This window comes from Danio aesculapii, chromosome 17 (genome assembly GCF_903798145.1).
Source record: "Danio aesculapii chromosome 17, fDanAes4.1, whole genome shotgun sequence".
Lineage (NCBI taxonomy): Eukaryota > Metazoa > Chordata > Actinopteri > Cypriniformes > Danionidae > Danio > Danio aesculapii.
In genome coordinates this window covers 33,176,917-33,188,719 of record NC_079451.1, presented here as the reverse complement: position 1 = coordinate 33,188,719, position 11,803 = coordinate 33,176,917, and the positions used below count along the sequence as shown (strand labels likewise).

The window sequence follows — 11,803 nt, the reverse complement described above, 5'->3', positions numbered from 1 at the left end:
ACAAATTAAATTTTTGTAAATGTGAATTTTGTATGACTTTTATTTTGTAAATGTATTATTTTTGAGGTGGGTGGCATGGTGGCTCAGTGGTTAGCACTGCCGCCTCACAGCAAGAAGGTCACTGGTTTGAATCCCGGTTGCACCAGTTGGCATTTTTGTGTGAAGTTTGCATGTTCTCCCCAGGTTGGCGTGGGTTTCCTCTGGGTGCTCCGGTTTCTCCCACAATCTAAAGACATAATAAACTAAATCCTCCGGAGTGTGTGTGTGTAAATAAATGTGTATGGGTGTTTCCCAGTACTGGGTTACAGCTGGAAGAGCATCCACTGTGTAAAAAACATATGCTGGAATAGTTGGTGGTTCATTCCGCTGTAGCGACTTCTAAAATGGAGACTAAGCTAAAGGAAAGTGAATGAATAATTTTGACACTGATCAGGCTCCTAATTTTTAACCCAACTCTGTGTCAAACTCTGCTTGACATAAACACCAGAAAGAAAACTCCATATGATATGTTTCCAAAGGCAGTCTGATGGTTGTGCATAAGTGTCCTAAGTGGTACAGTGTCTACTTGATTTTTGTAATGTATTTATTATGATTATTATTATTATTTTGCTCATATGTGCGTGGACTCCCTTCGGTTTCTCTCGATCCCTTGGGTTCTGAAATTAAAAAACACATGCAATCCATTGACCGGATGCACAATTGGCACCGTCTGCATCCTCGGATATGTTTGGGTTGCCAGAGTGCAGTCCGCCGTGGCCAGCAGCTCCACTGCCAGAGTTTTGAGCACAATCAAAGCGAGCTCCCGGCCGATGCATCTCCTCACACCGCCTCCGAAAGGCACGTAACTGAAGCGCTCGCTTTTACTTTCATCTCGATCCACACAGAAACGGTCTGGGTCAAAGAGTTCTGGGTTCTGATAAGCTTCTGCCGTCTCGTGTGTGTCGCGGATGCTGTACATCACGCTCCAGCCCTTCGGGATCTGATAACCCTGCAGATGCAAAGCATGTTTATATTAGACACAACACAGACACAGCCTTCTGTTTTTTCCTTGGCAACATAAGATGATCATGATGATTTTTCAGCATATTATAATGTATAATTGATAAAATTTTAAATTGTAATGTTTATTTCTAACATAAAATTAACAAAATAATAAAAATGAAAAATTTACTATTTTTAAAACTTGTTTTCCACCATGAACTTTTATTTTATGATGATTATGAGGATTTTGATTATTATTATTATTATTATTAACAATAATGATCGACGACGATGATGATGATGATAATAATAATAATAATAATAATAATAATAATAATAATAATAATAATAATAATAATAATTAAGCTATATGACAATTTTATCATTTATAAAATTACATTTGTAATATTCTCAATTGATAATAATACTAATCATAATTGTGGCCAATATGAAATGACTAATATGTCGGCCCCAATAGCCTAGTGGTTAAGTGCGTCGACTTATAGCACCAAGGTGTTCACGGCGACCCAAGTTCGATTCCTGGCTCGAGGTCCTATGCCAATCCTTCCCCTCTCTCTGCTCCCAATGCTTTCCTGTCTGTCCTTCACTGTCCTATAACATTAAAGGTGAAAACCCCTAAAAAAATAATTATAAAATGACTAATATGAGCATTTGATTATTCAGTACTGAAGAAAGTTACAGTATTCTTTCTTCCTTGTTTTTTTTTTCAAAAGCAGCAAACGATAATGATGATTATTAGTTTTGCTTTTACTATTTTTCATTCATACTAGACTGCAGTAAATAAATGAGTAATACAAATTAATGGCAAAATTCTCAGCTAAATCTAAAATAATAATGATAATAATCCATGTTTTTTTTTTATCTGCAGCACATTGATAATGATGGTTATTATTCATACACTAAAACATTGCTGTAAATTTTACAGTATTACTGAGGATTTTGGTTGCCTGTAATACTTTAAAATGTACAAGTGCACCAGTGTTAATTTTGACAGCACATTTTGATTTAGTCTTTTGACAAAAATTTCATTGTAGTTTTAGTCATATTTTAGTCTTCTGAATCATTTTAGTTTTAGTCTAGTTTTAGTCGACTAAATTTCATAAGATTCAGACTGCATGATTTTAGCCCTGATTTTGACTCACCGACAGGTTGTGAGAAATCAGCGACAAATGCCTGAAATCACAGGCAAATTTGTGCTCGTTCACGTGAGTGACAATCACACAGTATGAACTATCAAGGACGTGATCTGAGAGAATCGCAGATGAGTCGCCCATGGCCGTGAGATATTTGGCATGCTAAATATCTTGAGCTGTCAGCGATTCAAATCATGGCATGTGAAATTTTTGAAAGGTGTGAGTTTTGACTGAAAATAACATTGGCGATCACGTACAGACAAATGAGAGAGCAGCATCCACTAGTGAGGGTACCTGCAGGCCAGCGGGAGCTTGGGGGAGAAGTTAAAAGTGCTCATTTTCAGTATATTTGGACTCAAGAAATAGAGGAAAAACTAGCAGAAATTTGGCAGGAGCACTCGTGTCTGTTTGACATGTCATCGGAGCAATATCACAACCGGGTCAAAAAAGAAAAAAGGTTGAGGAGAAATTGCTAATTCCCTTTAAATTCAGGTGAGCAAATATGTACATTTTCTACCCCACTAAAGTCTTCTTTCTCATTATGTAGTTAATAACAAAATATATACTATGTGTTTTTGGTTGTGAGTCGTAGTTTGGACAAAGTTGTAGGCGATCTTCCTATTGTAAAGTCATCCAGTGCGATCCATCTTGCAGTGTAAACAAAGCAGCGACAAAACTATAGCCCAGATAGTCATGCCGTGTGAAAACATCAGTGACACGACTACTTTGAAAATCATGCAGTCTGAACTCGGCATAAATCTACTCTAGTCTTATGATGTTGTAATCGCATCCTGCGTCTACTGTGGATCAGTAACTTTTCAAATGTGTGTGTGTGTGTGCCTCATGCATCACACACCAAGATTGATTCTGATTGGATATTTTCCAAAGAAAACGTTCCCAATCACGGTTTTGTCTCATTTTTATTAGTCTACGAAAATGTGAGTGTATAAATATATATTTTTATAGTTGTAGACACCATCACTTGATTTTTATTTAGTTTTAGTCATCGACGAAATGAACACTGAAGTGCACTAAAAATTAACAGCTACAGTTGTGCTGTAAAACTACAGTACAGTTGTAATTGTTAATGTTCAGTGTGCATGTAAATTTTGCCAGTAATACTGTAAAATTTACAGTATTACTGGCAACCAAAATTGCCTGTAGTACTGTAAATGTTACAGCAGTTTTTAAGTGTTCTATATCATGATTTAGAAGAGAAAAAGAGAAGGGAATCATCAGCGACTCCAGCCACTCAAGCCATAGACTTTTCTCTATGCTACCCTCAGGCAGACGGTTCCGCAGCATCTGGTCACGCACCAGCCGACTGAAGGAAAGTTTCTTCCCTCAGACTATCAGACTGATGAACACTTGACACACCCCACACAAACTCTTCCACACCCCTCACTGCACACCATCAATATGTAGCATGCACTGAACTTTTACCAATCCATACTTAAAACAATACTGCCTACAGCTATGTGTACACCTATTCATTGTACATATTGCTGTCAACACTGCCAATTTTACATAGTCCTATTATTTTTTTTGGGAGTATGCTGTTGTATGTTGTTGTATTTTGCACTGTCTGCACTTTGCACTGTGTATTTTGCACTGTCGTTGTATTTGCACTGTCTGTATTTTGCACTGTCTGGAGCCAGTACCTAAGCTTTTCACTCATCACAGCACACGTGGTGCTGATGATGTGACAATAAAAGTGATTAGATTTGATTTTGATTTGATTTGATTTTATAATCAGTTTTTAAAACAATATAGACTCATAAAGATTCCTCAGCTGCATTTGGTTTAATGTATTTTAAAAAATGCACTATCAATTCCATGTTCTAAAAAGTCACTCACGTTCAGTTCAAATGTTTGCAGAACTGTCCTGTATCCTCCAGACACCGGTGGGAGGAAGCGAAGCACCTCTTTGACCACGCAGTCCAGGTATGAAAGTTGACTCAGTTTCTCCAAGCTCAGGTAAGGGACATGGGTCCGAGAGCGACGGCCCTCCTCCTTGTCCCCTGCTTCAAAACAAGCTGCTTTATTAATCGCTGATCTCCAGTCACCAGTGCTCTTCTCCGCAGCTTCGCCTTCTTCACTGATGGCATTCCCATTGCATCGAGAGCGGCAGTGTCCGTGGCCATCAGTGATCAAGCCTTCGCTCTCCAGCTCTGCTCTGGCTCGTTCGCTCACGTCTGGATGACGCAGCAGCTGCAGGATCAGGGATGTTGATGCGCTGGCCGTCGTCGAGTGGGCAGCAAAGATTAACTCTACTGCCGTTTCCTGAAATGCATTTTTATTTTGTAAGTCTGAAGTCAAATGAAATGCAAATATATTTTAGTTTTCAGGACTTATTAATTGACCATTATGTCTTGGGTTGCATGGGCATACAGTTCATTTCTGCATAAAGTCAGAATTATAAGCCCTCTTGGATTATTCGCCCCCTATCATAAACATGATTTTCATGAGGCATTAAATTGTGTCATCAATATTTTTTCTGATCACATTTTTAGCGGAACAAACTGTATTTGTCATTAAAATGCCTCATTAAAAGTAATCAGGTGACACGGTGGCTCAGTGGTTAGCACTGTGGCCTTACAGCAAGAAGGTCGCTGGTTCGAGTCCAGGCTAGGTCAGTTGGCATTTCTGTGTGGAGTTTGCATGTTCTCATCATGTTGGCATGGGTTTCCTCCCGGTGCTCTGATTTCCCCCACAGTCCAAAGACATGCGGTATAGGTGAATTGAATAAACTAAATTGCCCCTTGGGTATATGTGTGAATGAGTGTGTATGGATGTTTCCTAGTACTGGGTTGCACCTGGAAAGGCATCCACTGTGTAAAACATATGCTGGATAAGCTGGCGGTTCATTCCACTGTGGCAACAAACACTACGGCCAACTTAGTTTATTCAATTCACCTATACCGCATGCCTTTGGACTGTGGGGGAAACCAGAGCACCTAGAGTTAACCCACGGCAACATGGGGAGAACATGCAAACCCCACACAGAAATGCCAACTGACCTAGCCAGGACTCGAACCAGCAACCTTCTTGCTGTGAGGTGACAGTGCTTACCACTGAGCCACCATGTCGCCATTCCAAGAACATATTGTAAATTTCCTACTCTAAATATATTAAAACCTATTTTTTATGTGTAATTTACACGGCTAAGAACTAAATTTGGACAATTTTATTGGCAATTTTCTCAGTATTAAAATTTTTTTGAAGCCTCAGATTCCAGATATTGAAATATTTGTATCTCTGCCAAATATTGCCCAATACTAACAAGCCATACATAGATGGAAAACGTATTCATTCGTTTATTTGTTTATGTATTTATTTAATTTATTCATTTATGTTTAAATCTCATTTTTAAAAAAAAAAAATGTCTAATGGCTGATTTCACATTTTAAATAACCTTTGAGAAAATATAATATGAATATATTTGGTCAAAGTATGTTCCATTATCATTTCGCTTAACAAAGTATGCTAAATAAAGCATGCTAATTCTGAGCAAGACTACTGGTTTCTAATTCTTTAAAATAATAAGTGATCATGCAAGTATTATATTTAAATAATTAAAGGGAACGTTCACCCAAAAGTGAACTATTATTTAGCATTTACTCCCCCTCAAGTGTTTTTTATGTTGAACACATTTTGGAAACCGATAGCCATTAACATCCACAGTATGAATATAAATGGCTACTGGTAACCAACATTCTTCAGAATATCTTCTTTTGTGTTCAACAGAAGAAGAAAAAAAATCTCAAACCAGTTTGGAACAAGTGGAGGAAGAGTAAATGATGATAGAATTTTCAGTTTTGACTTTTTGCTTACAAATGGGTATATCCTAGTGCTTTTTAAAATAATGAAAAATAAAATAATATGTTAAATGACAATAAATTAGAGTTTTGTTGCTGCACTGTGATCCTTTAATGGCATTGTTTAATATGTGATCAAATGATTCTTGCACTAAATACTCCTGACAAGATTTTTGGTACATAAGCATATTTCAGTGAAAGACATTATAGTCATTATAAACCTGGGTGTAGTAAAAAGCTAGCACACAATATTTTTAGATTTGGAGTCTTAAGGTTTACCTTGAGCTCTTGCATTGTAAGTTCATAGTCATTTTCCCTCGCACTGCTCAGCATGTAGTCAAAAGCATCGCAGTAATCGCTGGCTTGCTGTTTTTTCAGCTTCTCCTCTATGATCTTCTCCATGGCAGAGTGCAGAATCTCACGAGCTCTGATTCCCTAGAATAAATCAAACAGACTGGGGTCACCTTTTTCAAAGCAACCAAGATTTTGACATTCATTTACTTGGTAACACTTTAAAATAAGGTTGTAGTAGTTAATGTTCACAAACTCGAACAAACAATGAGCAATACATGTATTACAGTATTCATTTATCAGTATTGTTCCTTGTTAGTCCATATTAACTCATGTTAACAAGCATGAACTTGGATTTTAATGACGCATTACTAAATGTTTAACTCTGATTTAATAAATGCTGTACAAGTATTATTCATTATTAGTTCATGTTAGTAATAACATTAACCAATGAACTATTGTAAAGTGTGACTGTTTATGTATGTATTGATCTAAAAATATTTATTTTGCTTGATTCTGCAAAATACTTTTTTTGATTTGAGTACTTGAATGTTAATCTTTACCCTTCCCTAAAACACAAACACTATTTTTCCTTTTATTTTATGTTGGATAAATTAAGTTATGATCAGCGAGAAGCATAGTCGAAACTACATTGTTATTCAGTTGTATGATAGTGACAATTAAGTCATGTGACATTGATGCATTTTTTTAAATCTACCTTTTCATCTTTTTTTTGGTGTTTAACAAGACCATACATAGTAGTATACAATACAACATAGGAAATATTACAGACTGTCTTAGTTCTCTTATTTTCCCACTATCCTTTCAAAATTAAAAAAACTAAAATAAAATAAAAAAATAACAGAAAAATAAAATATGTAAAATAATAATAATAATAATTATAAAGCATGAGTATATAATAATAAAGATTAAAATAAGTTTGCGTTAAGGAGGCAGTATTTCCTCTTTCCAGTTATTTACTGTGTATTAGAGCTGATATCAACTGAACAGGGTAAGTCTTTGATATGCAGTAGTCTAAAACAGGGTTCCAGGTTTTGTAAAAAGATTTAAGAGATCCTGAAAGTAAGCATCAAGTTTTACGCAGCTAAAGATTTCTCGGATCCACATGTCATGTAATGGAGGAAGTACCTGTTTCCAATTTATAAGTATTGCTCGTCTAGCTAAAAGAGTAGAAAAGAAATAACCTGGCGAGATGCAACAGTCAAGATAACTCTCTCTGAAATACCAAAAAGGGCTGTCAAGGGGTTGGGGTCTAGATTTATGTTAATAGCTTTAAGTGTATCAAAAACACTGGACCAGAAATTTGTGGGCAATTGAGGGCAATTCAAATTGTATATTTTTTGATCAAACATATCAACATAAATCATTTCAGAGATTCCAAAAATAAGGAAACACAATCACAATTTTGATGGTTGGAATTAAAGGGTTAAACAGTTCCCAAAAATCTAAATTCTGTCATCATTTACTCCTCCTCCACTTGTTTCAAATCTGTTTGAGTTTCTTTCTTCTGATGAACACAAAGGAAGACATTTTAAAGAATGTTGGAAACTGGTAACTGTTGACTTTCATAGTATTTGTTTGCCTATGTCAGTGGCTACCGGTTAACAACATTTTCAAAATATTATCTTCTCTATTTAACAACAACAACAATAAATACTTAAAAAGATTTGGAACCATTTGAGGGAGAGTAAATTGTGAGTAAATTGTCATTTTTTAGTGATCTGTCTCATAAATTTTGTAAAGGAAGGCTGAAACTATGGTTATTCTCACCTTGCGCAGGCCGCTAACTGGGGTGTCAATAGGAAGAGAGAAGAGATTATTCATGAGCTGCTCAAAGGTTTTGGAGAGATAAGTGATTTGCTGCTCCTCCAGGTGCAGACCCAGCAGGACTCGCACGGCGATGCGGAATGTGAGTGACTTGGCAGCGGTGTAAACCTCCACAGACCCGGCCTCAGTGCACCATTTAGCAATTTCAGACTTGACGACATCCTGAAGGCGAGTCAGATATGCCTCTAGCGCCCCACGACTAAACGTTTTAGCAAGGATCTAGCAAGCAAATAATAAATTCATGAATCAATTGGATAACTATTCATTGCAACAGTGAGGGCTGGAAATAAAATGTTTTTGCAAGCTCAAAGAAACTAGAAGCAAGAAGATATATATCAGTAATAAGATATTAAGAAAGACGTTCAGCTTACTTTTCTTTTCCTCTTGTGCAGATCTCCAACTGAGTTTACCAGAGTGTTGGGCCCCAGGATGATGCGTGTGCTCTGTGGCCACTGTGTGCAGACCACTGTATGTTCACCCAGCAGAATCTTCCGGATGTTTTCTGCACCGGTCACTCGGATGAGGGGTTTGCCCAAAAGGTGAGTTTTAAAAACATTTCCGTGTTTCTCTCGTCTGGAGATGTGAAAGCTGGAACCCTGTCACAACATAACAGAGTTTAAGCAGGACTATTCATACTTCTGTGTCTGTGAGGTAGTGTATAGCAGTTTTATTTTACATGCTCTGAAACAGGTTGAACAGTTCTGCAACTGTGCATGAAATCAAGGTGAAATATCTGTTTTTAACTACATGTAGAATTACACCCTCACCAATTTATCACATGCCAGAGAATAATCTTCTGTGTGCATTTGTATAGTAGATGAACTAGTTTATATGTTCAATTCACTTCAAGTTTTCTTGTGGAGCACTTTTTACAATAATTATCGTTCCGAAGCAGCTTCACAAAAGGTGCACATCATTACATTACAGTCCAAATCAGAAAAGTTAAGGTATATGTCTCATATTTTATTGGAAAACATTTTGTGAGTAATAATAAATGAAGTGCATAAATCACTAATAAGTGATAAAGATGAAGCAAACCACATAGATTAGACTCTTTACCTTTTAAATTACATGCTGAAATAACATGTAAAATGTAACATAAAACACTCCAATGTAGGCCTACACAAGCTATAAATAAAACAGTATAGTTTGCAGGAAAATGCAACTTTTTCCTTATCACACAATGCAAAATAAAACACTCTAGAGTAGCATATAATGCAAAAATTTAACTAAAAATGGTGCTTTGGAAAAGAAGTCCTTTCTCTGTGGAACTGAAATAACAAAAAATGCTAAATAAAATGCTCCACTGTATGTAAATGATGAATAAAAATAAATAAATAGTGGTTTGCTGGTAAAGTAGAAATATGACATTTCTTTTTTTTACCTAGTGTACATAAATTTAAGCAGTTGGTTTCATGACATTTATATTCTTCAAAGATTTTATCAATCTCAAAATTTACAAAAAGGTTGTATGTATGTATATATATATATATATATATATATATATATATATATATATATATATATATATATATATATATATATATATCTATATATATATATGTATATATTTATATATATATATTTATATATATATATATATATATATATATATATGTATATATGTGTCATCAGCATACATCTGAATATTAATAAAATTTTTTTTTTTTTTACAACAATTTGCTTTTCCTTATTTGTTTATAACGCTATTTTAGACCCATATACTTTGACTTATGGTATATACATAGGCTATATTATATGACATACAACTTTAGTAACTATTTTGTTCAGTTAGCTAAATGCTCTTATCCAAAGAGCACCGACACATTAATTATCCCAGAATCACGTTTTGTTTGCTTTTCGTTTAATTAACATTTCTGTAGCCTTTAAAAGAAAATGAATAAACCTAATAAGCGTTGTAGCCTTCTTCCCCGTACTAGCCTATTTAAAATATAAAATGTAATATAGGCCTAATTCAGAATATATTTTACTCAAAAAAAAAAAAAAAAAAAAAAAAAAAAAAAAAAAAAAATAAATATATATATATATATATATATATATATATATATATATATATATATATATATATATATATATATATATAATTATAATATAACATTTCCACAATATAGCCTAATATGGGCAGCACCATTTCAAACCTGATTAGAAAAGGTGTTACTTTTAGAAAAATCTAATGATAAAGTCAAAAGATTATTATTATTATTATTATTATTATTATTATTATTATTATTATTATTATTATTATTATTATAAAAAAAAAAAAAAAAAAAAGTCTTACCTGGAAAAGCCAGTGGAAAGTTTCTCCGACGAGCGGCCAGCCCATGGATCCCTGCGGGAGTGGGAGTTTACACGTCCTGTCCCGGGTGATGCTCCATCTGAACTCCCACAGCAGCCGCGAGACCGCGAGCAGCAGCACTGTCGGTAAGACGGCACCTGCAACCGCCAGCAAAGCGGACACGAGGCAGAAATCGTGCCCGAACATCTCGAACGATGATCAAAAGAGAAAGAACAGAATCCACGTGCGCCTGTGCGTGTTGTTCCAATGATGATCTGCGGGATGGAGCGCCTCCAGAAGTTGTGCAATACGCAAGAAGCTGTCTTTACGCGTTTCTCGGATATCTAGAAATGGAATAAGAATACAACATTACATTACATTTAACAGTGAATCATGAGGGGGAAAAGGGGATCTACTCTGCATTCAGTCTCTCCAACTTCCCAGAGAAAGCCAAGAAACTGACAACTATTCCAAACAGTTTTACAAGTTGCATGCGCTGGCATGTCTTTCATCCGAGTTTATCCACGTTTTCTTGGGGTGCAACTTTAAGGACAGTCCTGCTTTTATCCACACCGACGAACTTGATATTATGGGAAGTTTGAAACGAGCACAAATATGTGCGTAATGCAGAAAATCTCTCATCTTAAACATTTCAACGTAAGTAAACCCCATACACTCTTTGTATTGATAAACACAAGGCTACACAAGTTCAATTAAAATGTTGTGCCTTAGTTCTTTCATATAACGTTTATACTAATATAGTGAAACTGAGCTTCAGAGTTTTGTTTTCAATCATAAAATATATACTTTTGCAACATGACTCTTGATAATGAACTAACTACACCTAATAATAGTTACAGAATCTTAATTTAAGGGTGCAACAAAAATCGGTCTCTGTGAGATTTGCAGCTAAAACGTGCAATCAGCAGTCTAGAATCAAACCATCTCAATTACAGAGCTAAAGGTGACTTAAAGGTGAAACAGTGTCAGACAATGAATGTGTACTCACCTCAGCACGACTGTAAAAATATCCACTTTCAGAATCTGTCTCTGTTTGGTGAGCTATATGAGTCTTCAGTGCATCTCGCGCGCTCGAGCTTTATAGGTATTGGCACATATTATGATCCACCTTCACCAGTGACGTGAGAGCAGTTTTTTTTCTCTCATAGTTGAAAAGGTCGTGGATGGATCACAAAGGATGGGGAACATTTGCGATCGTAGGTTATTCAGAGGGAATCAGAAGGAAAGAAAAAGCAACAGAGAGTGAGCGAGTGAGTGAGTGAGAGAGAGATTGGGGTTTTACTGGTTGCTTAACCATTTCCTCATTGAGATTCCATTCGATCCTTTTGTCGTCACGTTTTTATTAATTACGATCTAAGCAAGCATTTTTGTTTATAATGTCTACATAAAATATT

At 35.7% G+C, this 11,803-nt stretch overlaps 1 protein-coding gene across 1 annotated transcript; it reads right to left on the bottom strand.

Annotated features, from left to right (window-relative positions):
• Positions 1-468: 468 nt before the first annotated feature.
• LOC130244967 (cytochrome P450 26B1) lies at positions 469-11,573 on the bottom strand. The gene is made up of 7 exons (XM_056477569.1): positions 11,398-11,573; positions 10,392-10,732; positions 8,464-8,688; positions 8,036-8,311; positions 6,233-6,388; positions 3,993-4,418; positions 469-988 (listed from the first exon to the last, which is right to left on the bottom strand). The coding sequence occupies exons 2-7, from the start codon at positions 10,593-10,595 to the stop codon at positions 611-613; spliced, it is 1,665 nt and encodes a 554-aa protein (XP_056333544.1). The 5' UTR covers positions 10,596-10,732; positions 11,398-11,573; the 3' UTR covers positions 469-610.
• Positions 11,574-11,803: the final 230 nt, after the last annotated feature.

What these genes read in the sequence shown, in the direction of transcription:
- LOC130244967 (XM_056477569.1), bottom strand. Translation starts at nt 10,595, where the DNA reads ATGTTCGGGCACGATTTCTGCCTCGTGTCCGCTTTGCTGGCGGTTGCA. An exon ending in CTTTCCACTGGCTTTTCCAG is followed by an intron (nt 8,689 to 10,391) that starts GTAAGACTTTTT and finishes ATGTTGTGACAG; the next exon opens with GGTTCCAGCTTTCACATCTC. An exon ending in CAGTTAGCGGCCTGCGCAAG is followed by an intron (nt 6,389 to 8,035) that starts GTGAGAATAACC and finishes GATTTATTCTAG; the next exon opens with GGAATCAGAGCTCGTGAGAT.